The following is a 26,753-nucleotide window of genomic DNA, read 5'->3' as shown; positions in this document are numbered from 1 at the left end:
AATCTACAAGTGTTTTGTTGATTTGGAGAAGGCATTTGACCGCATCCTTTGGGGGGCCCTGTGGGGGGTACTCTGGGAATATGGGGTACCAGACCCTTTGATACAAGCTGTTAGGTCCCTGTATGACCGGTATCAGAACTTGGTCCACATTGCTGGCAGTAAGTCGGGCTCGTTTCCAGTGAGAGTTGGACTCCGCCAAGGCTGACCTTTGTCACCGATTCTGTTAAATAACTTTTATGGACAGCATTTTTAGGTGCAGCCAAGGTGGTGAGGGAATCTGTTTTGGTGGCCTAAGGATCGGGTATCTGCTTTTTGCAGATGATGTGGCTTTCATCAGAACGTGATCTACGGCTTTTGTTGGAGAAGTTCGTAGCCGAGTGTGAAGCAGCTGGGATGAGATTCAACTCCTCTAAATCTGAGACCATGGTCTTGATTTGGAAAAGGGTAGAATGCCTTCTCCGGATCAGGGATGAGTTCCTGCCCCAAGTGGAGGAGTTTAAGCATCTCAGGGTCTTGTTCACAAGTTAGGGAAATAGTAATCGGGGGATTGATAGACAGATTGGTGCTTTGTCTGCAGTGAGGCAAGCGTTGTACTGGCCTGTCGTGGTGAAGAGAGAGCTGAGCCAGAAGGCCAGAAGTTCTCGATTTTCTGGTTGATCTAGTTCCTCCCCTCACCTATTGTCATAAGCTTTGGGTAGTGACAAAAAGAATAAGATCACGGATAAAGCGATGAATTTTCTCCAGAGGGTGTCTGGACTATCTAGCTGTTTCTACAAAACAATGACGTCAAGTTGCTGCGACACTGAAACCGCATCAGGGAGCCTTAGGTTGTTTATAAGTGGTCAGACTGTGGAGGTAATGTGGAGCAATCGTGTCCTTTTCACAAAAGATTACGCAATGGCGGTATGAAGGGGGTATGGGGGCGGTCTCTCCACTGCCGTGGACATCTGTTCATCTTGGACATAACTTGCTTATTATTGCAATTGAAGCTGTGTTCATTATATTTTTTAACAAGTCACTCCTAAATGTGTCTGTCCCCTACAGTCCTCTGTGCAGTCTCTGGTGATCTGAGCTCCATTTCTAACAAAGAAAAGCTCCAGGAATGCTGCATCGCTCCATATTATCATCTCAGCTGATTCTTGTACGAAAGCAAAACTGCCTGTTTTTACTTTCATTTTTAAAATAGTTGCCAGCGGGAGCTCAGCAGTAACTCCCTACATGACCTAGACACCTCTCTCTGTTGTGCTATAGGTGTAATCACCATTCATAAGACAGACAATTACTACAATATTACTACCCTCATACTGGCATGTAGTGTTTATAAGACATACCGTTGAGGTAATATTATGCTGATTTGCTGGCACGGTGTGTCTTGTAAAAAGGGATAGGGTGAGATGCTTGGTCATCTGGGAGGGGCTTGGAGTAGATCTGCTGCTCCTCCACATCGAAAGGAGCCAGTTGATGTGGCTCGGGCATCTAGTTAAGATGCCTCCCTGGTGAGGTCTTCTAGGCATGTTTAACCTCCTGGTTAAGGAGGAAACCCAAAGGAAGACTCAGGACACGCTGGAGGGACTATGTCTCTCAGCTGAAATCTGGGCCTCTCTCCTTAGGCTGCTGCTCCCGTGACCAAACCCCGGATAACGAATGGATGGATGGATGGATGGATGGATGGATGGATGGATGGTAAAAGGCTTGAATTTACACAGTGCCTTCTAGGATTTTACAACCCCCCAAGGCGCTTTACAACTTAACCAGTGATTCACCCATTCATTCACATATTGAAATGATGAGCTTTACTGATTCTGTCTGAAATGTGCAGGATCAAAACAATTACTGTCTTTGTTCAGGTGAAGTTTAGTTTTTATTTTTCTCTTTGCTTGTTGTCTTTGTTGTACTTTTTTCTTCGAATAACCTGCTAGCAAGATCAGAAACTCGTGATTTTACTAGTTTGTTAATCAGTTGTTCTCTTTCTATTTTAAAATCATTTATATTTTCAAAAAATAAATTTTTCACACCCTAAATGTTAACTTTGATCTCACCTATGTTCATGTTTGAGTTGTGGATGAAACAGTCGATCAAAACAAGGAGGAGCTGAAAACGTGTTAGCTCCTGGAGAAGCTGAGACCAGTAGCAGAAGAGGAATCCAGAGGAGTGCCTCCATAATAAGAGCATTTGTCCTGGTTGACCTGCTGCTGAAAGCCCCAGAGTTTAACGCTTTTGACTTGGGTAAATGAATTCCATATGAACCTTTCCTCACAGACGGTCTTTGTGACAGAATCTGGAAATGGTGCAGGAGAAAATGAGTCTAGTAAAACTGAAAACTGACAAAATCTTCAAACTTTTTTTCTCTGAGACAAAGAAGTACAGTTAATTAAACAAAATTTCCATAGGAGCAGCAGCAGCGTCTGTGAAAAAGGAAAGCTGAGTTAATTTTATTTTTACAGTCATGAGTTTGTGTAAGTGGATGCTGGCCTCCACCCTACCCTCATGTTCAGATTGGTTACAGAGGAGCCTTGTTAACCTGCTGCTCACCCAGCTGTTTGTAAAATGCTCCATTCATAGGCACTATAACGGACTTCTGCTGGCACCCCACTTGGCCTGCATACAGGTATGTAACGGTTGGAGCGGAGGTCAAGCAGGTTCTGTTCCTCCCGTTGACGTCAGTGTTGGTACATCAGCAGAAGGAAGGTAAGGTCACCTTGATAAAAATGCTGAGTTAGAAGATAGCATCATCAATTCTCTGATTTCATCACGCCATGTTTATTCCTAAGATCGTTGACAACAACACAAGTTATAAAATGTTTCGAGTGTGGTGACATTTCTTAAATTCCAAATATGGGCACGGCTCAGCAGTGCCTCCAACTAGTTCAAGAAATCCGTCCATCCATTTTCTCTGGATGAGATGCGCAGCACAAGACAGCATGGACAAGTTCGCCAGTTCATCACTAGGCTTCATAAGAAATTATTTCTTGAAGTCCAGTGATGGATTTCCCTTCCTCTCTCTCTGCTGTTCTTCTTTTCTAAAGTTTGTAATTTACAAAACAAACTGGAGTGAGAGTATTTTAAACATTCTTGTTACTCACTATATGTTTCCACACACACACACACACACACACACACACACACACACACACACACACACACACACACACACACACACACACACACACACACACACAGGTGGTTATGAGCTTTAATGTAGCCTCAGCTGCCCTGGGCCTCTTAATAATCAAGTTCCATCATACATCAGTGATCTGATTGTTCCATATGTTCCTAACCAAGCACTTCACTCTCAGACTGCAGGTTTACTGGTGGTTCCCAGAATACCTAAAAATTGGATGGGAAGCAGATCTTTTAGCTATCAGGCTCCTCTAGTGGAACCAACTCCCAGCTTTAGTCTGTGAGGCAGACACCTTGTCTACTTTTAAGACTAGGCTTAAAACATTTTTATTTGATAGGGCCTATGGTTAAAAACTGATGTTAGCCTAGATCTGGACAAGTGGGGGAGTAGAGGGAGGTGGAGTGTACAGTCGGTAGTACGGCTCTCCCTTGCCCTGCCTCCAACATGCCTCCATGTAAAAGGCTAGGCTATCCAGAGTTATCTCTGTAGTTATGCTGCCATAGGCTTAGACTGCTGGAGGATACACTGACCACTTTCCACACTTGACTACTTTCTTCTACAATCCGCTCTTTAACTGCATTATTTCCTGCTTTTTTAGCTGTTAACTTTATGTTAACTTTATTTTTTCTTACAGTGTTTTTCTCCCCAGAAGAAGCTACAATGATGTTCTGCTGAGCTGTGGTGGCCTCATGGAGGGGACCATCGGCTTGAACACTGTTGCTAACCACTTAAACATTCTCCCTCTCCTGATGATAACATTTTACTTTCCTTGGCATTGAATGTGCTACTACTAGTTTACCTGTTTATTCATAGATTCACTAGAATAAATACAATAAAGTTGATCTCTCACCAAATAGAATATTTACTAGGAAATTACAATGTAACCATGCATTACTTGGTATGTATGCTGTGTGTGTGTGTGTGTGTGTGTGTGTGTGTGTGTGTGTGTGTGTGAGAGAGAGAGAGAGAGAGAGAGAGAGAGAGAGAGAGAGAGAGAGAGAGAGAGAGAGAGAGAGAGAGAGAGAGAGAGAGAGAGAGAGAGAGAGAGAGACCTACTGTTCTTCCTTTGATCAGGGCATTGTTTTGTTTCTTTTCTGGTGAAATTAAAGATAAAACTCAAAAAATGAGAATATAGAGCTCCGGACCCCACGTGACTCTCAGTTAGTAGACGCCATATTGGCAGTCAAAAAAGGTAAACAAACACGGATCTTAAACATGAACATGAACGGGATCGGCTTGGATTTTACTTCGTCGGAGTATACTTCACACTTTAAAACCGAAGAAATCGTTTTATATAGTCAGAAATTAAATAGACTAAACATCTCCGACCCTTACCAGGCCCCTGGGATACTTTTTAAAAACGCCAGAAGCTGTCGGAGCGGACTTCTTACCGGACCTGGCCGGGGAACCCCTTGGGATTTCCCCGGAGCTACTGCCCCCGTAACCCGACTCCGGATAAGTGGATGAAAATTGATGGACAAATAACAGATTTACATGTAAGTAGTTTAAATCGAGTGCTGTGCTGTTTGAATGTATAAACTGAACGCCAAGAGAAATCACTAGTTAGATTTTTTTTCCGTGAATAAAATAAATATGTCAGGCAGGAGCGTCTCAGGATCTGTCTGAGATCTGTCTCGGTGAGACAGATACAGTACAAAAGAACAAAGCATAAATAGTCGGAGATAAAAATTCCTACTAAAAACAATGAAATATGAGAAGAGTTAACAGCACTATAAAAAATAAAATAATGCGACAAATGATAAAAACATTTGAAATGGCACAAATAAAACAAAATAAGCTACCAGATGGTGTGAGGTGCCAAAAGTGTGCAACTGAATCATAAAAACAGAATTAAAAACTCAAATCCGGTGCTAGTGTGGCAAGGTGGAGAAACGAGGGCCCGGGCGGGATTCGATCCCCAGACTCCCGGGCTAACCAGTCAGCCAAAGGGACATCCCCTTGGCCAAGTAGCCAGGGCGCATGATCTATCGGGATATTGTGACAGGATGCTCACACTGTCACATTAGATTTTCATGAAAAGTGTCACAGAGGGAAGGCAATACTAAAGAAATGCATTGTCAGGGCCGACTTGAAACTGCTAACAGTGGGAGCCAGATGCACATGGAGGGGCAGAGAGTTCCAGAGTTTTGGGGCTGCATAAGAGAAGGCACACTCCCCCCGTGATTTGTACAGAACCTTCGGAACAACAAGCAGCAGATGATCTGCTGACCGAAGGGCGCACGGGTGGGAACATACGGGGTCAGCAGGTCTGTCAGATAGGATGGGGATGGGCAGTACAAAGCCTTGTAAACATATAACAAGACCTCGAAGTTAATCCTAAATTTGACAGGGAGCCAGTGTAAATCTGCGAGGATGGGTGTGATGTGCACGCATCTGTCGGTGTTAGTTAAAAATCTGGCCAAGGCATTTTGAACCTTCTGCAGTTTGCTTAAGGCTGAAGCATTAATCCCAATCAGGACAGAGTGTGCGTAATCCAGACATGAAGTAATGAAAGCATGAATGACTGACTCAAGATCCGGGCGTTTGAGGATTGACTAAAGACGAGTGATGCGGAGGAGTTGGAAAAAGCAGGACTTGACAGTAGCGTTGACTTGTGAAGACATTGAAAGGTCAGAGTCCAGTTTCACACCTAGGCTAGTGGCACATGATTTGAGATTGAGTGGGAGAGTTGAGACATCTAAAGCACCATTCATGTTAGTGGGGCTAAAAAGTATGGCATCTGATTTGCTGTCATTTAACCATAGGCAGTTATGAGAAAGCTAGGATCTGACCTGGGAGAGGCATTCTGACATTAGAGAAAATGAGTGCTGTTGGTTGATTTGAAGGTAGATCTGGCAATCATCTGCATAAAAGTGGTAGTTAACCCCAAGACTTGCTAAAATCTTACCAAGTGGTAGCATGTAAATTGAAAAGAGGAGAGGACCCAGGATGGAGCCCTGCGGTACTCCCCATGGAAGTGGGACATTGGGAGAAGAGCAGTCTCCAACATGAACACTGAAACACTGACCATTAAGGTATGACTTAAACCATTCGAGGGCAGTACCGGTCACACCCACCCAAAATTCAGGTCTGTGAAGTAGGATGGTGTTGTCTACAGTGTTGAATGCTGCGGTCAGGTCGAGTAACAGTAACAGCACATGGGAGCCAGAGTCAGTTAGAATCAGGATGTCATTGAGTACCCGAATGTGTGCAGATTCTGTGCTGTAATTACATCTAAAACCTGACTGGAATGGGTCAAGAAGCCCATTGTCATCTAGGTGAGAAGTAAGCTGCGTGACAGCCAGTTTCTCAATTTGTCATGGCTCGAGGTAAGTGTCTAACCCAAGACATGCAGAATCAGCACACGTAGTCCAAAGCAGTAAAGTAAAATGTCTTTATTATAAAAACGGGAACTGAAACCGCACAGGGAAGTCCTGTGGGATGAGCAATACGGCTCGAGTCTCTGAGGTGCTCAGGTTAATCAGTAGAGGAGGGGAAGCCGGGGAGGACGCTGGGCAGAGGATGAGAGATCCAGGAGGGGTGAGGTAGCAGAGGGAAGGCCAAACAGGAACGGCGGAGGAGGATGGGACGTGATGAGTATGTTCCAGAAAACGAAGACAGCGAGGGTGAGTAGATGATGAGATGATCCTGAGCGAGACAAAAACAGGCGTAAGGGATAATCCAATTCCAAATCCAAAATACAATCCAAGGTCATAAATCCACTAGTCGAAGGCGAGTCAAAACACGAATTAACAAGATCAAAGTTCAGAGTCGAGTGGCTGGTGCTACCTAAACTGGTGCAATCATCCGGCAAAGTGATGTGTCTCCATCCTCCTTTTGAACCCGCGTCCCTGATTGGGAAATCTCCTGCAGCTGCCGCTCCCCCTGCTCCTCACCTGTGGAGAATTAGCTCAGAGTCTGGTGAGAGGAGAAGGTGTGACTCACCTCTGCCCAGGAACATGACACAATTACTTTTGAGATTGGGCGATAATTGACACAGTCAGACTGGTGGCCCCTGCTGTTTTGGATATTGTCAATTCCAGCTTCTCCTCTGGTGTGTTTCCAGCATCGACATTAATATAGGTTTCCAGCTGCTTTTAAAAACGCAGTTGTTCAGCCGCTATTAAAGAAACCAGGTCTCCGTACACCTGCAATGCATTCGTTTCTATTGAGGATGGTGTTACCCCAACTAAAAAAATAACACATTTTATCAAGCTTTTTCACAAAATCAGGCACATGGTGTGGCATGATAATACACTATTAATATATTTAAACAAAATAAAAAAATACATATGAAATCCCATCAGGTAGGCTAGATAGAAAAGTCAATAGCAATCCCACGTGATCTGTTTTCAATATTACGCCAGTTGTTGTAACCTTAGGCTGCACAAAAACGGGCATAGTTGCACACTCTGCATTGACTTTGGAGAGTGAAGAGACCTATCCAATATGACAGCGATGTTGTTACGCTCTCCAGGACAAGTCATTTGGAACTGCATGGTGTCCAAGGAAAAGCCCGCCTTTCTCGCCTCTGATTGACTCGGAGGGCTCTACTCCGATTGGCTATTTCATTTAGCAGCAAACCGTCTTTTCCAGATAAGTGCAGACTGTCCTCCTGCCACTACCAGAACAGCCGTTTTGAGGAGTTTTTTCTGTAAAGAAAATGTGAACTTAGCGCTACAATAAGCATTCTGTCCTATTTTGCAAAATAGTTTTTTTTTTCCTGTTTCTCTTTTTTTTACTGAAAAAATGTAAAAGTGAGCTTATAATAAATAGTTGCATTTGTCACACTGTTAGACTTATATATTTCGGCTCGCAAGCATTGAGGTCATCTTATTAGAGCAGAGTACATAGGATATGTGCACATATATGTGCCTATCTGGGTGTGAAATATAATCAAACTGCCCTATTTGCACAGCTGTGTGCAGCAGGTCTGATTCTCTTGTAGAATAATGAAAACTGGTGAAAATGGGTCTGAATCATAGTCAGCTTTCAAATACGTTATTTAATCACATTTAAACAGATGATGAGAGATGTGTTCTTACTTGTAAACAGCCTTAACGTGAAGACAGCATACAGTAAGTAAGACAACCCCAAGAGCCACAGTGTGATAAATGCAACAAAATTTATTACAAGTACACATTTACCGTTTTTCTTGTTCTTTTAAAAAAAGATACTGAAACTGATTTGTTGCATAACAGGACAGAATGGTTATTATAGCGCTAAGTTAATATTTTATTCAAAAAACTCCTCGAAATATGGCTGCAGCGAGGGGAGACGTTTACTGGTACATGAGAGAGCGAATCGTAGGAGAGCCCTTCCAGCCAATCAGAGGCGAGAAAGGCGGGACCTTTGTCTCCAGCGTCCAATGGGGCGTCTACGTGTCTATGTTGGAAACTGTCAACAGTCAGAGGCAGTAGCAAAGACGTTCTATCTACATCGTGAGTCATTTTTATTGCTCTCACCGAGAACCGTTTACAAGTATTTTGTATTAAGCGCTAATTTTAATAATAACATTTAGCTTTTGCTGTAAACCCAGACGAAAATGTCCCGTTCATTTTATTAAAGCAGCCGTGTGGTGAAAGCTAACATTAGCTAACTGTGGCTATGTCGTCTAAGCTAATTTATTTTACGAACCGAGTTAGTAGATGTTTGTGTGGAAAATATTGCTGTTAAACCGTTTATATTTTAGTTTTGCACACATCCCCTTTAGTGTTGAATAACATTTTATATTTCAGTTTGCGTAAAGTATTCTGATAACAGGCGTTAGCGCATCCGTGCGTTTTTGGATTTGTCTGTTTTGGTTCAGTCGTTCCTCGTTATCCAGTTTGTAAGAGGAACTGTGTGAGAGATCCCCTTTTCTAGGTCGATGTTCCCATCTGAAGATCAGGTGCAGCAGTTAAAACAAGTGGATTCGTTCTGGCCATATAGTTTAGTTTTTTTTAGAAAATAAGTTAGAACATTTTAAACTCCTTTTTGTAGCTTTACACTATACATACCTTTTATTTGATTAGTGTCTATTTTAATGTTAGTAAATGACTCATACAATTTGTGCTACAAAACTTCACATAAGAACAAAAGCTATAAAAAGTACTCTCAGAAAATATTTAGGAAAGAACACAGTTATAGTTTCTTTTCAAACATATGTTCCCTATTAGTTTTGTGTCAGCAACAATACATTTGCCCTCCTGTTTTTGTGTGTGATTAAAAAACAAAGAAAAAAATATTCTGTGCTTTAATGCTGTGTTGACTTTTGAAGTCATGTCTCTAAATGTTGCGTACACATTTATTAAAGTTTACGTAAGTGTACACAAATGTTGGTCATGAGATCCTCTGATGAATAATAAAATGCTGCAGGGGAAACTGGACTTCTTTAGTAACAATATTTGTGTTTTGTGACTTTGAGAGTTTGGACATTTGTGTTTGTTTTTTCGCCCTCCACTGAGCTGTGCTGAATACCAAGGGGTTTCTGCTGCTAATGTTCATGCCAGACCTTTAAGAGCCTACTTGTGGTTTGTAGCTTAGATGTGTGTGTTGCTGTGTAATGATCACTTGTGGTTTGCGTATAAAATGCTGATTTTCTGCTCACTTATGCTTCGGAGCGGCTAATGTAAAGTGGTCATGAAAAGGCTGCTTGTCTAACTTTTTTATTTAATTTTTTTACAGTTTTAAGAGTTTATAAATTATTTTTAAATCATTCACTTTTTGATATAATCTGTTTTAATAAACTTTGAAATCGTTTTAATTCCATTCCTTTAGTGAGCCGAGCTTTACGTTTTCAGATTTTGGAATTTAAATGAGGAGTCATAGTTAACTCCGATTCCAATTTGATGTGTTCATTTGATCTGATGTATTTGCATTTTGTGTTCCTGCAGGATTGTCTGCGCTGCACCCAAATGGAGGACCGGATCATCATCAGATGACTGCAGCTAAATGCTGATGCTTCTTTTTTAACTCAAGTCAGTCATAAGATGCAAACTTGTTGAATGGATGATGAGAAACTAGACTGACATCGTCACTAGGGACTGGCCAGAAGAATCGTTTTTCTTCTGATATTTTTAGCTCGAAGGACTCCTTGTTGTGTTGCTCCTCAGCTTCACACACCATCTCTCAGCTCTGTTGTGCAGAGTGGAACCACCCCCCTCCCCCAGGCCTCATGCCCCCTCCATCGACGGCCCACTTCATCGGTGTGTTGGTGTACAATGGTGTGGTGGGATGCTAAGGGCTGCCGCGGGGGACTGTGATGTCAGAGCCCGGCAGCCCAGGCGAGAGCCAGCGTGGCGCTCCCAGATTCTTCGTGGGCTGCGAGGACGATGAGAGCGAAGTCCTGGAAGACAGCATAAGGACAGACATGGAGCTGTACGAAGACGATGAAGACACCGACTCGGTGAGACTCTTCCTTCTCATAGCAGGAACACACCAGAATCCCTCAGCAGCCAAAGGCCCACAGTCAACGTCACTAAAGAAAACATTTTATTTCACGTTTTTTGACATTTAAACAAATGCTTTTGACCATTCAAAGCACATCGGATGTTCAACATTACATGCCTTTGACTAACTGGGTCACTCACAGATACTATTGACTGAGCACATATAGTGAAATACATTAACCTAATTACCTTAAGCTGGTGTAGCAGACGCTGACAGATTTCTAACTTTTCAGGCTTGCTCTGGACTAACAAGACAAATACTTGCTTATTAATTTAGTGTGTCAGTGCAGACTACAGACCACCTTATGGTCTGCCCGAGAGTTTTAAGAGGGTAAATAAAAAAAAACTACTCAAACAAAACTAAGTCCAATTCATGTCTTTATAAGCAGGACTGAAGAAAGGAGAATAGAAATTGGAGAGGAGATGAAGAAGAGGGTATCAGATAGATAATAAGCAGTTATTACAGTTTAAAACTCGTATGTGTTACCCAAAGGATCAGAAATGTTAAGATGTAAGTTAGTTTTGTTACATAAAGAGCAACAAAGACAACAGACATTATTTGTGTTGAAGCTCTTTTTTCTGCTGACGGTAAAAACAAGTCAGTGTTGTTGAAAACAATCACGGCACATGACTCCTACAACATCTTGCTTCATTTTTGTCTTCAGTAGCTTAAACACTTTTTTACTTGATTTAAAATTTGGGGTGTTTTTTTTTTTTTTTCAGATCAATGTAAAATTTCTACTGAACAGTTCCCATGTAGTTACAGTTTTATTAATTGTTTCCTGTCATCAGGTTTTCATATCCATCAGACACATCTGACATGTTATCTCTTTAGATTGTAGGCATGTCATTAAAATGTCTGTAACTGTGTGTTTTTTTTATATTTCCTGTCTGTTGTTTAGCCCCCAGAGCAACAGATTGTGGTAGGGATCTGTTGCATGATGAAGAAGTCCAAGTCCAAGCCAATGACCCAGATTCTGGAGAGGCTTTGCAAGTTTGAGTACATCACCGTGGTCATCTTCCCGGAGGACATCATCCTCAACGAGCCTGTGGACAAATGGCCTCTGTGTGATTGTCTCATCTCCTTCCATTCCAAGGGTGTGCTCCCTCCTCCTCCTTTCTGTTGAGATTCTGATGATTTTGGTGCATCTTAGTAGCTTTGAGTCAATGTTTGGACCGATGTGTCTGTGGTAAACAGGATTCCCGTTGGATAAGGCTGTGAGCTACGCCAAGCTGAGAAACCCTCTGCACATCAATGACCTGAACATGCAATACTACATACAGGACAGGTGCATCCATTTGATTAAAACATTTTTTATCATCTGTAGAGCTGAATGCAACAGTCCTGCCTTATTTGTGGTTTCTAATTTTGCTTTAACAGAAGAGAGGTGTATCGCATCCTGCAGGAAGAGGGGATTGAGCTGCCACGCTATGCAGTGCTGAACCGTGACCCAGATAAACCAGACGGTCTGTCTTTGATATGTTCTTCATTGGCTACATTTGTAGAAGAATACATTCTCTCATTTTCAGTTTTAATCTTAACAACTGGATTGCTCTTGCTAAGTAAGCTGGCCCTGAAGTCCTCATCTGTGCAGCGTCTTTAGAAGGTTTTGATTTGATTTCAGTTCATAGATAATTATAGCGGCAGTAACAAGCGCCCCACACATAAACCCTCTGATATAAAAGGGTTTGGCATTCAAATCCTGTTTGACAGTCAGTTCCCAGAGGAATGAGTGATTAGATGTCTACATGTTGGCCTTCCTGGACAGAAGGAACCAAAGTCACATGACTCAGAGTGTTGAGCTGCTCCAGAGGCCCAGAGAGAAAACACAGCAGGGTCAAGTGTCGTGTGTGTGTGTGTGTGTGTGTGTGTGTGCGTGCGTGCGTGCGTGTGTGTGTGTGTGTTATTGGTAGGAATTAAATGGACTGCCTGACAAACAGCAACATTTGCTCTGGACTTTTCTTTTCAGAGTGTAACCTAGTGGAAGGAGAGGACCATGTAGAGGTGAATGGAGAGATGTTCCAGAAGCCTTTTGTTGAGAAACCCGTCTGTGCTGAGGACCACAACGTCTACATCTACTACCCCACCTCTGCAGGTGGTGGCAGTCAGCGGCTCTTCAGAAAGGTCCTTATTTTCTCCTTCACTTTCTTTTTTTTTTAATAAAAAAAATTATTATTTTTTTTTTAAAACAAAATGCTGATTCTGTCAAAAAACAAACCGACAGCAGGTTGGCTCGTTCCCTTTTTACACACTCAAGTGATTTGAAACAGCATTATGAGACTCATTCACACTTTCCTTTCATGTTTTTTATTTTTATAACTAAAACTGTTTATCAACTGGAACATTAACCATCACCTTTAGCTAGCTGCTGTTCTTTAGCTTCTTTACAGTAGCGTCCACAAACCCCAGATAAAGAGTTGTAAAAGAGTTGAAGCAGTCAGAAAACATTTGCTAGACTTCACTTTGTTACAGAAAGCAGCAATAAGCAAGTAGCAATGAAACCATTTTCAATGCTGTTTTAAACAAATGCAACAATAATGGTGTATGCTAACAAATATGACAAGCTAATAAGTCATAAAAAGGCATCACAGTCCAAAGATCTGATGCATCAGGCTATAATTAGCCTTGCTTTGCTTTTGCTGTACAGTAGCAGCTTTTGGCCACACAGCTGATGAAGTGTTTTCTCCTTTAGTCTGTATGTTGGACAGGCAGGCGGACAATTTCACAAACCCTTTCACTGCCTTTTACCTTCTTCTTGCATAAAAACCCAAAGTATTCAAATGTGTGTGCCTGGGTGTGGTAAAGCAACTTGGGGGGTTTGGAGAACTCTTAAAGGCACAACATCAAATACAGGCGATCTTATTAAAAGTATTTTTGATCAAATTTACATTTGTCATTTTTTACATTTGAAGCTGTAATACTGTTTCAGACTTGACTAAATGCTTTGGAGGCTAAACAGTTTATCTTTGTTTTATTAAACAACAGTAGAAGAAGAGTTCGTCTGTGTTTTGTGCAGATTGGGAGTCGCAGCAGTGTTTACTCTCCAGAGAGCAGTGTGAGGAAGACGGGCTCTTACATCTATGAGGAGTTCATGCCAACCGATGGTACTGATGTTAAGGTAGAGACGTAACGTTGGAATAAAACCTTCTTGAACCACATTGAGACGTTTGAAAGTTTTGTTAATGGTTTTGAATAGATTTTTATCAGTACTCTCATTACAATGAAACTGATGCATTAATGAAGACATTTACAAGAAACCCTGCATGGCGGTTCCTTGTCAAACATCAGGTGTACACCGTTGGGCCAGATTATGCTCACGCTGAGGCCCGGAAGTCTCCAGCTTTGGATGGGAAGGTGGAGCGGGACAGCGAGGGGAAGGAAGTCCGTTACCCTGTCATGCTCTCAGCTATGGAGAAACTGATGGCCCGGAAAGTGTGCCTCGCATTTAAGGTGAGCAAAGTAATGTTGGCAGGTGCGATCAGGTATGTCACAGTAAAGGTTCCTGTATGGCTTCTGTCTGTGTAACTCCATCGGGTTGTATTCCTACCATTTTTAGGTCAGTTGCAGATAAAAGGTCTACAGTTTCATGTTCCTTTCAAACAGGTGGGGCGATTCCCGGACAAGGTTTCTCAGCTGATGATTTAAAGTAAAACTTTTCAGTTATTGCTTAGCAGGAATCTCACACGCCTTACGTGTCCTTGTTGTCCCTGAAGGATAAATGTACCTTAGTATTTATTCAAAACGAGCCTTCATGTTTTTCTCTACTTTATTGTAGTTTGTTGTCTGGAACACTGGGCTGCAGATAGAGCACCCTAGAACAGTGCTGCTGAGGAAATAGAATTTACACACTGGGTGATTAAACCGTGGGTAGCCATAAAAACCATGTGCCTCTCTCTTTTTACTGCAGCAAACAGTGTGTGGCTTCGATCTTCTTCGTGCCAATGGACGCTCCTACGTGTGTGATGTCAACGGTTTTAGCTTTGTGAAGAACTCAATGAAATACTACGATGATTGTGCCAAAATTCTAGGGTACAAATATTTTAGCTTTTGACTATTTACGTTGTTTGTTTTCTTTATCTGATTTACTGAATCTCTGTCATTCTGACATTTCAGGAATATTGTGATGCGTGAGCTGGCGCCTCAGTTTCAGATACCGTGGTCTATTCCAACAGAGGCAGAGGACATCCCCATTGTTCCCACCACGTCAGGGACCATGTAAGGCATTTCAAAGTTAGCTCTTGCTGGTTACACCAGTATCTCACTGGACTGCGACCAGGGGTGGACTGGGACGATTATTCGGCCCTGGCATTTTTATGAACTGTCTGCCCTTAGATGGGGGGGGGGGCAAGCGGCCCACCGGGACAATGCCAGACAGGCCGGTCCACCCCTGGCCGCAGTTGCTGGTAAAAGTTTGTGAACAGTATTTGCAAATACGTTTTGAAAAAAGGGCTGCAATAAACAATTATTTGGATCATCGCTGAATTAATCGAATTAAACGGGAACATTTAATAACTTCTAGTCAAACGTTTTTTCTCTCATTCCTTTACTAACAACAAAACATGACTAGAACAGTTCGATAGCGTGCAAAACAACATGTATCACCTAAATATCCATAGTTAAACTATGATCAGTAAAATTTAATGTATTTCATTAACATGTTCAGTAGTAAGCTACTGGAAATGCAAATAACATTTAATTTCTACTGCTTAAAATGTAATGGTGACATATCTATTGTGTACAGGTTAGCAATAATCCAGTGTAAATTATGTTCACAGATGGACGTGTTTGTGAATTACATGTTACAGTGGCTTGCCACACTCCTGCAGCGGTGTTGAGCAGAGCAGACTCGAAGCAGCAACCTGTCCGCAGCGGCTCTGCTCCATAGCGCTGCAGACAGCTTAAACAGGATGGGGGTCTTTTTTCCCCCTTGTAGAGTTTAGATGTTCTTAGTTTCACGACCATCGTGTTTTTTTTAATTCCACGTGATCGTGAGTCTGCTACCCGCTAGCATTAGCTAATCTGCCTGTAGTTACACTTTTGATCCCAAACTTTGAACAGTTTCTGCCTATTTGTCTTTACTGGTTTTTGTTTTTCTCCACAGCACACAGATTAGCAAACTGTGTGCCAGTAAAAAGCATATCCCTTACACAATAACAAGCAACTTATGTTCAATAAAGTTCTGAGGAAAAAGTTACTTGAAAATAAAACGCCTAAAAATATTTTATCGCACACACCGTTTTTTTCATCACACGTGTGACATATCTCTCTCGTTGTGATCTGCCTCGGCCTGCTCTGCTGCCGCATACAGATGAGCGCTGCGCGTTGACTGTTTCACAAGGGTTGCACTACACGCAAAAAAGTTGCACAACTAATCGATGACAATGAGCGTTGCCAACGCATTTAGTCGATTTGTTGTTGCAGCCCTATTTGAAAATGACTGAGTTTGTGACGGTGCTCAGTTTTCCTTGTGTGAGTTTCAGGGCCTTGTTATTGTGTTGCTGAAAATCAAAATGTCAAAGTTTGAGTAATAGATTTCCTCCTAAAGAAGTTTAGCGAGATCAGGGACCGATCTCAGACCATTTTTATTGTAGTCCTAGACATGTTTATGTTTATGTATTTAGCAGACGCTTTTGTCCAAAGCGACTTACAAGTATACATGTAAGGCATGTTGCCCTTGAGGCTAACAACAACAATAACAACAACATTGACATCAGTCATGGAGAGTAAGGAACAAATCTAAACAAACTAAAGATATAGCAAAAGATTTTACTCTGCATGTTGGTCTCGCCTCAGCAGAGCTACCATTGGCCCGAACAAGTTTAGGTCCGGTGTTGGTACCGGATCTGCTCAGGCAGCTAGATCAGCTCGGGGTCCTGTGTCTGCCAAACACGTCACAGCAGATGTTTGGGTGAACGTAAGACTTACGGAAGTTACGATACCACATTCGTAAAAGTTACGTTAGCACGTTGACAATGACGATTTTGATTGGTCAGAATGAATTTATGGTTGCAGTCTTAGCGGGTGTAGTCCTGTAGTCCAGAAATCAACACTTTTTGGAGAAAATGTTTGAATTTCCAAAGAAAATGTAAAATAAAAGCAAAGATATCAACTGATAAACGGTGACCCTCTAAAGCTCTTGATTTTGATGAAATGGAGCAAAATAAAATATAAGAACTATTGAAAAGACAGCAAGCAACATTTTGAATGGATGAATGTATTTACATAACTAAATGATAAATGAGCCGCACTTGTATAGTGCCACTCAGAGTAAGGACTCCAAAGTGCTTTACACTACAGTGTATCATTCATCCATTCACACACTGATGGTGATGAGCTACAATGTAGCCACAGCTGCCCTGGGGCGCGCTGACAGGTGAGGCTGCCGAGCACAGGAGCCACCGGTCCCTCCGACCACCACCAGCAGGCAAGGTGGGTTAAGTGTCTTGCCCAAGGACACAGCAGCAGAATTCTCTGTCCGGAGCCGGGATCGAACCTGCAATCTTCTGATTACTGGACAACCCGCTCAACCTGTTGAGCTACTGCTGCCCCAGCTAAGGAAATATACAGACAAATTCAACATTTATACAAGCAGATATGGCTTCACATATAAGAACTGTTGTCTTTTTTGGCAGTCTGGTGTTGGTTTGATGTTGTTTCACATTCTTTACAAAACAAAGATAATATGGTGTTTTATTAACAAATTACAACGATAAAGAGAATATTTAGGTGGTAACAAACAAGTATTTTACAAAACTGCTGATGTCTTTCCAAAACTTATGTGGATTGGCTGTAATGTGACGTCATCAGCAGGCGCAGGACCCCGAGCCGATCTGGCAGTCCGAGCAGATCTGGTACAGACACCGGCCAATCAGAGCTACTATGGAAAAAAACTACAAAAACGATGTCAGCTCAGGAACAGCGCTCATTTGAAATGACTTTGGCATCAACGCTGGACAATTTAGAATGTATGGCGGACTGTCTGTTAGCTGGTTTTCCTAGTGATGAATATGTCGTATTGTTCATTAGGAATGCACCGATGTGAAACCTTTGGGCCGATACTAGGGCTGCAACAACGAATCGATAAATTCGATGAAAATCGATTACTAAAAGCGTTGGCAACGAATTGCGTCATCGATTCATTGTGTCGCACAACTCTTCCAAAAGCGCCCCCCCCCCCCCTTCCCGCCCGCCGTTGCGCGCAGACAGATCAGCGCGAGGGAGAGCCGGCAGATCAGCGCGAGGGAGAGCCGGCAGTTGTTTGGAAGAGGAACATGGCAGAAGCAGCGAGAGTCAAAAAAGTAAAAGCTTTTTAAGTTTGGGAGCATTTTCAGTTAAATCAGGCGAAGACATGCGTTACCTGCAACGTTTAGGTCAGACTTAGCATGGCACGGGATGATGCAGCGTCTTAAACGCAAGCATGTCGGGATCATCAGCGAGGAAGGAGAGAACTCTGTGTCCGGGTAAATTAAAAACTTTTCAAAAGTGATTCATCCAAGTCCCGGATTATTACACAGGCTAGACATGCCCTAAGCTCATTAAAAAAAGAGTCTAAAGTCGTGAGCGCGACGCTTATTAGATGAGCGGGGGGGGACTCGCGCTGCTGCGAACCGGTTCCGCCCAAGGCCGGATTAACTGGGCAATTGCCCAGGGCCCACGAACTCTAAAGGGCCCAGGGCACGAGCAAAATACTGTATCTATAATTTCCCGCTTTATGAGGACTGTGGTGACCGTACGTTCCGTTTTCCCCGGACATGTCCACTTTTCACTCTCTGTCCGGCGCGTCCGGACTCCGGGTTCTTGTATTGATGAAAATGTCCGGCTTTTCATCCAGGAGCAGGGATCGAATTATGGGGGAGCTGTATATCCTACACATCCGGGGAGCCGGAAAAAAGTTTTCTGTATTATATCATTTTTGGACTCTTTTGAGCAGAGAGCGGCACAGCGCGTTGTTGTGCAGCTCTCCAGGCTGCATGCGTCCAGCGCACGGTCCATTCTCAAAGTGGCGCAACCAAAAAACTATAATTAGCACACGATCGTTCATGTCTGCACATGTTCTCTATTTTCTGTCTTATTTGTGCCTGCAGCGCTCTGCTACTGCGGAGCTCATCACCTGTGCTGCGGTGATTTCACCTCACGCAGCATCGAAAACGCGCTCTGCGCTTTGCGGTCAGGAGATCCCTTTGATCTGCACAGAAGTAACTGATGAGGTGAAAAAGTAAGAATCCAGGCAGCAGTTTTTCTGGAGAGTTTAGAGGAGATGCAGGAAGATGAGAGACAGACAGGACAGGAAAATAGTTAAATAAAAACAACAAAACAAAGTGTTGAAAAGTAAAATGTAGGTAGATTTATCTCCACTACACGTTTTTACCTATAAAACAATAAGTTACACACATGTAATATTTATAAATTTGATACTATTCAGATCACCTTCAACACTCAGTCACACACCCAGGGCCGTTTCAAGACATTTTGGGGGCCAAAATGCCCCCCCCCCCCCCCCCCCATAACTGGGCTCCCCAGAAGCCTCTGTGTAATTCATACCCTCTCCAGGAGTATTAGTTATACAGTGTTTATAAAAGCCCCTCAGGCATTACTGACATGTTCTAATATTATCAGATGAAAAACTAAATTATCAGACATGCTGTCTCATCTGCTTCTTTTATAAACTTGCAGAAAGTAACAAAACCATTTGAAAGCCACTATTTGTGGATTCTCTGAAAGTTTCCATGGAGTGTGTGACAACTTATTTTTTCAGTCATTTTTGGAAATAGTGATAAATTTTGATTAATTCACAGCCTATGTTTAATTACATTTAAAAATTAGTTGTTTGACATCCCCAGTTATAATAAATGTCAACAGATGAGATCAAACAAAACAGATGAGAATTGCCCTTAAGCTGTTTAATTGGACCAAGCATTTTAGGTCACAGATAGGTGTAGCTTAGGGTCTCTGTCTATACACCTTATAAGACAATTTAGGTGATGGCATGTTGTTTTTCTGCTATTGAACTGTTTTCTAATAATGTTGTGTTAAATAAAGTGAAGGAAGGAGAGAAATAACGTTTCCCTAGCAGTTTTTAAAAATTTCCCCACGTAATCCGATTAATCGATTAATCGTGTCGAGACCCCATCTGATTCATCGATTATCCAAATAATCGTTTGTTGCAGCCCTAGCCGATACCGATATTAAGATCACAGTTATGGCCGATAACTGATATTTGCTGATACTGATATACTGAAATTAATGCTTCTAAAATCAGTAGATTTTGTATAGAATGAAAATTATTAAAGCTGAATTTACGTTATTGTGTACACACACCGCACACATTTACGTTTCTGAGAGGATTACAGTCACTGTTCACATGACTAAACAATTACACACCACCCCCCTCACCCTCTGAAACAGACAAACAAATGGAAACAAGATGGAAAAAATATCAGTTGTTAATATTGACTCGATTTTACTTATCGGACCGATACAGATATGTTAAAAATGACTTAACATCGGCCGATACCGGTAGTGATGCTGATATACTGTATTGTACATCCCTATTGTTCATTGCTCTGATTGCTCCTAGCGTTGTCCAATTGCATGCAGACAGTTTGAAAGACATCCGTAACTTTTACGCTACAACCTGCGCTGCAGGGCATGACCAGGCTATATGTTTACACACATAGGACGGATTGTTTAAGGCTTGGTTTATTTAACCTCCTAAATCAGAAAGCGTTGGAAACGCAAGACAACTCTGGGAGAGGCTGCCGACCAGATTACAGATACAGTGAGGGTAAATTATTAACATGGTGGGACATGTTCCAGATACTTTGTGACTAACTTATGGATGAACATTTCCATATTGGTTTGTTTGCAGTTGTGTCCCATGAGTCCAAATGAAAATGAGTTTATTTTCTCAAAATATTGTGTTACCATCTTGTCACCAGCTGTTACAGCCCAGTAAGATACTGGTTTTAGGGATGATACGTATGTAATGGTTAAACGGGACTGTTGTTCATTAAAGTTTAACCCCCCCCCCCAGGATGGAACTACGCTGTGTTATCGCTGTGATCCGTCATGGAGACAGAACACCCAAACAGAAGATGAAGATGGAAGTTCGCAACCCCATGTCTGTTTTCTTTAACACTTGTTGTTTCATAACCCAAAATCAGATTCAAATCTTGTGATTCATTCATTCGTCTTTGATGCATCCAGGTTCTTTGATCTGTTTGAAAAATATGAGGGATACAAAACTGGGAAACTAAAACTCAAAAAGCCAAAACAACTACAGGTCAGCAAGTTTTTTAGTGACCTAACCACTGTTCACTGCTTTGGTTAGGTTTCTCATAGCTCGTTGCCCTACAGGAGGTGCTGGACATCACACGGCAACTGTTGGCAGAACTGGGACAACACAATGACTGTGAGATAGAAGAGAAGAAGTCCAAACTGGAGCAGCTGAAGACGGTTTTAGAAATGTAAGTGACCAACGTCACTTCTCTCTGGCTCCAGCTCTACTGATCTAATGTAGGGAGCACTAGAGTGGGATGTTCAAACCGTTATAGATTGTTTGCCCACCTAACCTAAACTTCGATTATGTAACAAACTGTAATAATTTGGTTAAATTATGAGCGTATACTGAGATTTTTCCAATTCTTGTTTTGTCCATCAGATTCACCCTAAGCATTCATTAAGTTTGACAGGGTTGGTCGTTTTTGTGTACGGTAAATATATAATATGTTTAGGCAGATCTAACGGTGTCGTGTTGGTTGAAACCAATCTACGTCTGCCATGCTTTCCTCAAACACAAAAATTAAGCTGTTATTATTTATACATTTATCTTCTTAAATCTGACGAATATCCTGATTCTGTTTGCTTGAAAGTAAAAATTACATCTTTTTTTTTTTCCTGGACAGGTAGTATAAATCTAACTTGGAAGCAGAAAATGCATCAATTTGATTTAATTGAATATTCCTTCCTCCTGCTAATGAAGGTATGGCCACTTCTCTGGGATCAATCGAAAAGTGCAACTGACGTACCTGCCCCACGGACAGCCTAAAACCTCAAGTGAAGAAGAAGGTAGGGAAATAAACCCACGTGGGCTATTTTGCTAAAGAAATGGACTGAAGTCTCAAACTGCATGATGATCAGCGTGTTGTGGACTTGTTCTAGACACCCGTAAGGAGGGACCGTCTCTGCTGTTGGTGCTGAAGTGGGGGGGAGAGCTGACTCCGGTTGGCAGAGTTCAGGCTGAGGAGCTGGGAAGAGCTTTCCGCTGCATGTACCCTGGAGGGCAAGGTGAGGTGTACACAGATAAATCAGCCTGCTGTATTCTGTGGTACCTACTGCATCATTAACTTCTATAACACACATTTGGATTTAGAATATAGTCATTTTAAGAGATTGCGCTCATAAAATAGCGAAGGACAGGCAACAACCATGTAGTAAAAGGCATCCGAGTTCAGCTGAGACAGAAATCTAAACTAAATGGGCACAAACTTTAGTTAAAGTTAAACAGATATGGTGTTTTTACTACAGAGAGCTCAGATGTTGGTGTGTGTTAGATGTGCCATCTTCCTGCTGCATCTGTATCTGTAAATGTAAACCAGAGTTGTTTGGACTGTGGTTTTTGTAGGAGACTACGCTGGATTTCCAGGCTGTGGGTTACTGCGATTACACAGCACCTACAGACACGACCTGAAGATATATGCATCTGATGAAGGCAGGGTGCAGATGACAGCTGCAGCTTTTGCAAAGGTACTCTAGATTTACAACATGTGTTTGATAATACTGTTTTGTCTATTTTTATACAAATGTACCGTTAGGGATTTCATCAATATATTTATCAATAAACCTGTTTCCTGCAGTCGAAGAGAAAAGAAGAGAGACAATAAACAGACAAGTAAACCAAATAGCAATCTGTGGCAGAGCACAAGGCAACTGCCCCGAGTTCAGCTCTGCAAGTTTATTTTATAACATGAGATAAGGAAAGAACAGAGGTGTGTGTGTGTGTGTGTGTGTGTGTGTGTGTGTGTGTGTGTGTGTGTGTGTGTGTGTGTGTGTGTGTGTGTGTGTGTGTGTGTACGCTTTCAGTCGTAAGGTAATACATTAATTAATAGGATTAAAATAATGAAATACAAGATTTCCATACCATAATTCCTCCTGTTTATCCGAATAGGATAACCAAACAAAAAGAAAACAACAGCACAAAGAACAAATAAGTAAAATAATAAAGAACAATTAAAATAATAAAACACGATAAGGCAAACAGCAGTTTACAGAGATATAAGTGAGATAACGGAAGTCAGCTAAATCAACACCATCATAAACTTTTAAAGAGCTATAACATACATATTTAAGTGAGTTTACTGTGATGCAACAATTCTAAAATTTATAGCAGTTTCTGTAAAGAGGCTGGGAAGGGTAAGCAAAACCACATAATATACATAAAACATCAGTAGAGTTTATTGAAACATCAGATGAATTTAATTTAAAGCGTCAAGTTGCAGACGACTCTTCCTGTGAATGAGGGAAAATGAACAGGTAATATTTATTTATGCAACTCTAACTATGGCAGAAGCTGAGGCAAATCGAGCGTTCTTCATCAAAGAGCTTGTCCGTGGGCTGGGAGTCTCGGTTGGAGAATAGTTTGGAAGGTCAGAGTCCTCTTCTGTTGATCATGATGGTTTCAGTCTCACGTTGATGGGTTCCTTGAAGTCCAGGTCCGGAGTACAAGAATGGAGTCCGGGATGTGGGAGCGCACAGTTCAACTTCTCAATAGGAAGACGTCAGGGTCCTTCCGTGGCGTGTTGAGGTGGTTGCCCAATTGTCAGGGAGCTGATCCTGTCCCCGATAAGTCCTTCTGATCCTTTGACCGTGAAACCACGAAGGAGATTGGGTGCAGGTGATTGAAGCAGTTATCCTTTTCCAGCGTCTCTTCGTCGCTGTGTCCTGTCGTAGTTGCGTCCAGAGAGTCTTCAGCCAAGGTGGATGCAGGTCACATTGTCATGTAGGTGTGCGGTCAGGGAGGAGCCCCAATCCGTCGTTTCAGTTCCAGTTCTAGTACCCCTCAGATGCTGCTGTCCCAGTCATTCCATCAGGTGCTGAGAGGCGGCCCAAGTACAGGGCCGTGAGCGTGCACCAACATCAGCAATGTGGTGAAACCAGCAAGCTTGAAGCAGATCTTTATCTTCACCGGGGTTGAGACGTGGGACCCTAAAGGTAACCCACCCCTTTGCAGCCAGACTTTGTTGTCGCTCTAGTAGCGGTCAGTTGACATTGATGAGCTTACAGTGGGATAGATGAATCCAAGATGGCCTCTCAGCAATCTTCACAGCAGTAGGAGTGGTGAGGAGTACTTCGAATGGACCTTCTCACCTCGGGCTGCCCCAATTGTCTTGTTTCATCAGAATCCAATTTCCTGGTTTCACGACCTGTGGGCGAAAAAGCACAAGAAAATTCTGGGAGATCACTGTTGATTTTGACTTGTTTTCAGCAAAAATTGTTATCATCCAATATTTAAAGTATTTTTTCTGTCACTCTGGACTCTTCGGGGATTCGTGACATGTGGGAAAGGAACCAGACCACCAAAGGGAGCAGATATTCTCATCCACAGTTGTACTAACAAAGGTTCTTTCAGTTCAAATTCAAGGTCTCAAACATCCAGCCATTACCTCATTCAGAAATGTGTTCTATTTACTTATCTTATAACAGAGGCACACAGGTGAGTGCATATCACCTCCGCTAATTGTTATTGCATCATTCTCTGTAGGATCCATTTTCATTTAGGCAGTGTAATAATGTGAGAAAACCAACCTTCTGATAAGTTCACGAAGCATCATTTTACACAACTGGTGTCCTCCTTGTTGTCTCTGTGTGTCTGAGCAGGGCTTGCTGGCTCTAGAAGGTGAGCTGACACCCATCCTGGTTCAGATGGTGAAGAGCGCCAACATGAATGGGCTCCTGGACAGTGACAGCGACTCGCTGAGCAGCTGTCAGCATCGCGTCAAGGCCCGACTCCATGAAATCCTGCAGAGGGACAGGGTGTTCACCGAGGAGGACTATGACAGGGTGGTTAGCTGCTCATTTGTTGCACATTCCTGTTAAAAAGAGCTTAATTAGTCCAGACTTCTGTGTGGAGTTTGGTCTGAATCAACTCCACCTGCAGTGATGTTCCACTCACTCAGCCTGAATTGGAGCTGCTCACAGACAACAAGAGTGCTTTTGTTGTTATTCTAACCCCAAAATTCCACTAACTCCGCTCCGCCCCCGCCTTCCGCAGCCGCTCGCTTCTGAACTCAATTTTACTGGTACCCGCTCTACAACGGCTCCGCTCCGGTGCGGAGACCTGAGGTGCGCAAACAGGCATGCGCGAGATTTTAGAGATCTTGCGATACAGTCCGAGCAATAAACGCGGAAGTTAGATCCAAACACACGTGTGGGAGAAGCATCGAAATGAACTGTTTAATCTGCCTATCATTTGTGATGAGAGATCAGCAGTGTTTGGATCAACAAAGGGTGACTGCTTTGATAGTGGAAACTGTATTTATGGCTTATTTTTGTGCATTTAAAGTTCAGCCGCCATTGATAGTTGTTAAAAGTTGTTAAACCTGTGCATATGAAACAAGAAAACGCCTTTTGTTTATCGATTTATTGTGAAAATCGGAAGTTGTGCTTGCTCCTTTTCCTGTTGGGCGGTTGTGATTTCTGTCCATCGACTGCAGAGAATCAATCCTATTTTTGCCGGATGGCGGAACGGCGGGCGGCGCACTGCGCCGCAATAGTGCAACAGCTCTGATTGACTACAACGGGACCGATTTTGCTGCGGAGTTCGTGCCGGAGCGGAGCGCAGCGGAGCGGAGGTAATGGAATTTTGGGATTAGAAGTAACACCACTACAGCTTATTCTACCCCAACCGTGGCTTTAAATAGTTATTTATCTTTGACCGTTCTATCATACAGACAACATCCCTAACTGAAGCTTCCCTCAGTAAGTGCTGGGCAGAGAGGATGAGTTTCATTTGACTTTTCAACTCGATGCAAAAATAAATCAGATATGAGTGGTGCAGCAATTTGAAACTTTAGAGTTTTTTTATGTTTATGTATTTAGCAGGCGCTTTCGGCCAAAGCGACTTACAAGTGATAATCGGCATATTGCCCTTGAGGCTAACAACAACAACAATAACAACAACATTGACATCAGTCATGGAGAGTAGGGAACAAGGAGTGGACAGTAGAGGGGGGGACGGGTGCAGGGAAGGTGCTAGTTTAGAAGATGCTCTCTGAAGAGCAGGGTCTTCAGGAGTTTCTTGAAAATTGAAAAGGAAGCCACAGTTCTGGTAGTGCTTGGAAGGTCATTCCACTTTTGTGGAATAATGCATGAGAAGAGTCTGGATTGTCCTGAGTGTGGTGTAGGCACTGCTAGCCGACGATCCTGTGATGACCGGAGCGTCCGGGCCGAGACGTAAGCCTTTGCAAGAGGATTCAGGTAGATGGGAGCCGTACCATCTCGGACTTTGTATGCTAGTGTTAGCAATTTGAATTTGATGCATGCTGCTAGCGGTAGCCAGTGGAGCTCAATGAACAGAGGGATGACGTGTGCTCTTTTTGGCTGATTGAAGACCAGACGCGCCGCTGCGTTCTGGACCATTTGAAGAGGTCTCACAGTACAGCCTGGAAGACCAGTTAGAAGGACATTGCAGTAATCAAGGCGGGAGATGACAGTAGATTGCACCAGGAGCTGGGTGGCATGTTGTGTTAGGTATGGTCTGATCTTTCGTATGTTATACAGCGCAAAGCGGCATGAATGAGCAACAGAGGCAACATGATCTTTAAAGGTCATGTGTTCATCAATCACAACACCCAGATTTCGAACTGCCTTTGAAGGAGCCAGAGATAGGAAGTAATTTCGGATTGAGATATTGTGCTGTATGGATGGTTTTGCTGGTATGACAAGTAGTTCAGTTTTAGAGAGGCTGAGTTGGAGATGGTGGATTTTCATCCATTTTGATATGTCAGAGAGACAGTCTGATATTCATGCTGAGACAGTGTGGTCATCTGGTGGAAATGACAGATAGACCTGGGTGTCGTCTGCATAGCAGTGATAGGAGAAGCCATGTGATCGAATGATCTCACCCAGTGAGGTGGTGTATATGGCAAAGAGAAGAGGTCCTAGTACTGAGCCCTGGGGAACTCCTGTGGCAAGATGGTGCATG

At 42.6% G+C, this 26,753-nt stretch overlaps 1 protein-coding gene across 15 annotated transcripts in view; it reads left to right on the top strand.

Annotated features, from left to right (window-relative positions):
• Positions 1 to 10,196: 10,196 nt before the first annotated feature.
• ppip5k1a (diphosphoinositol pentakisphosphate kinase 1a) overlaps positions 10,197 to 26,753 on the top strand; it is a 59,672-nt gene continuing 43,115 nt past the window's right edge. For 11 of the 15 annotated variants that reach the window (XR_008559421.2, XM_054732526.2, XM_054732525.2 and 8 more), the window contains exons 1-16: positions 10,197 to 10,508; positions 11,454 to 11,649; positions 11,750 to 11,840; positions 11,933 to 12,018; positions 12,522 to 12,676; positions 13,569 to 13,670; positions 13,841 to 14,002; positions 14,460 to 14,581; positions 14,666 to 14,767; positions 20,586 to 20,672; positions 20,759 to 20,834; positions 20,909 to 21,018; positions 21,534 to 21,619; positions 21,713 to 21,838; positions 22,176 to 22,297; positions 24,428 to 24,613. Coding sequence is in view for 14 of the 15 variants with exons in the window: in XM_054732526.2 (XP_054588501.1) it covers positions 10,365 to 10,508; positions 11,454 to 11,649; positions 11,750 to 11,840; positions 11,933 to 12,018; positions 12,522 to 12,676; positions 13,569 to 13,670; positions 13,841 to 14,002; positions 14,460 to 14,581; positions 14,666 to 14,767; positions 20,586 to 20,672; positions 20,759 to 20,834; positions 20,909 to 21,018; positions 21,534 to 21,619; positions 21,713 to 21,838; positions 22,176 to 22,297; positions 24,428 to 24,613 (1,953 nt within the window). In the remaining variant the exon portion in view is untranslated. The remainder of the gene's footprint in view (positions 10,509 to 11,453; positions 11,650 to 11,749; positions 11,841 to 11,932; positions 12,019 to 12,521; positions 12,677 to 13,568; positions 13,671 to 13,840; positions 14,003 to 14,459; positions 14,582 to 14,665; positions 14,768 to 20,585; positions 20,673 to 20,758; positions 20,835 to 20,908; positions 21,019 to 21,533; positions 21,620 to 21,712; positions 21,839 to 22,175; positions 22,298 to 24,427; positions 24,614 to 26,753) is intronic. The other 4 variants (XM_015953996.3, XM_015953995.3, XM_015953993.3 and 1 more) reach the window with 1 other exon arrangement.

The sequence above is a fragment of the Nothobranchius furzeri genome, chromosome 9, assembly GCF_043380555.1.
Source record: "Nothobranchius furzeri strain GRZ-AD chromosome 9, NfurGRZ-RIMD1, whole genome shotgun sequence".
NCBI classification, from domain to species: Eukaryota; Metazoa; Chordata; class Actinopteri; order Cyprinodontiformes; family Nothobranchiidae; genus Nothobranchius; species Nothobranchius furzeri.
This window is presented reverse-complemented; position numbering and strand designations above follow the sequence as displayed.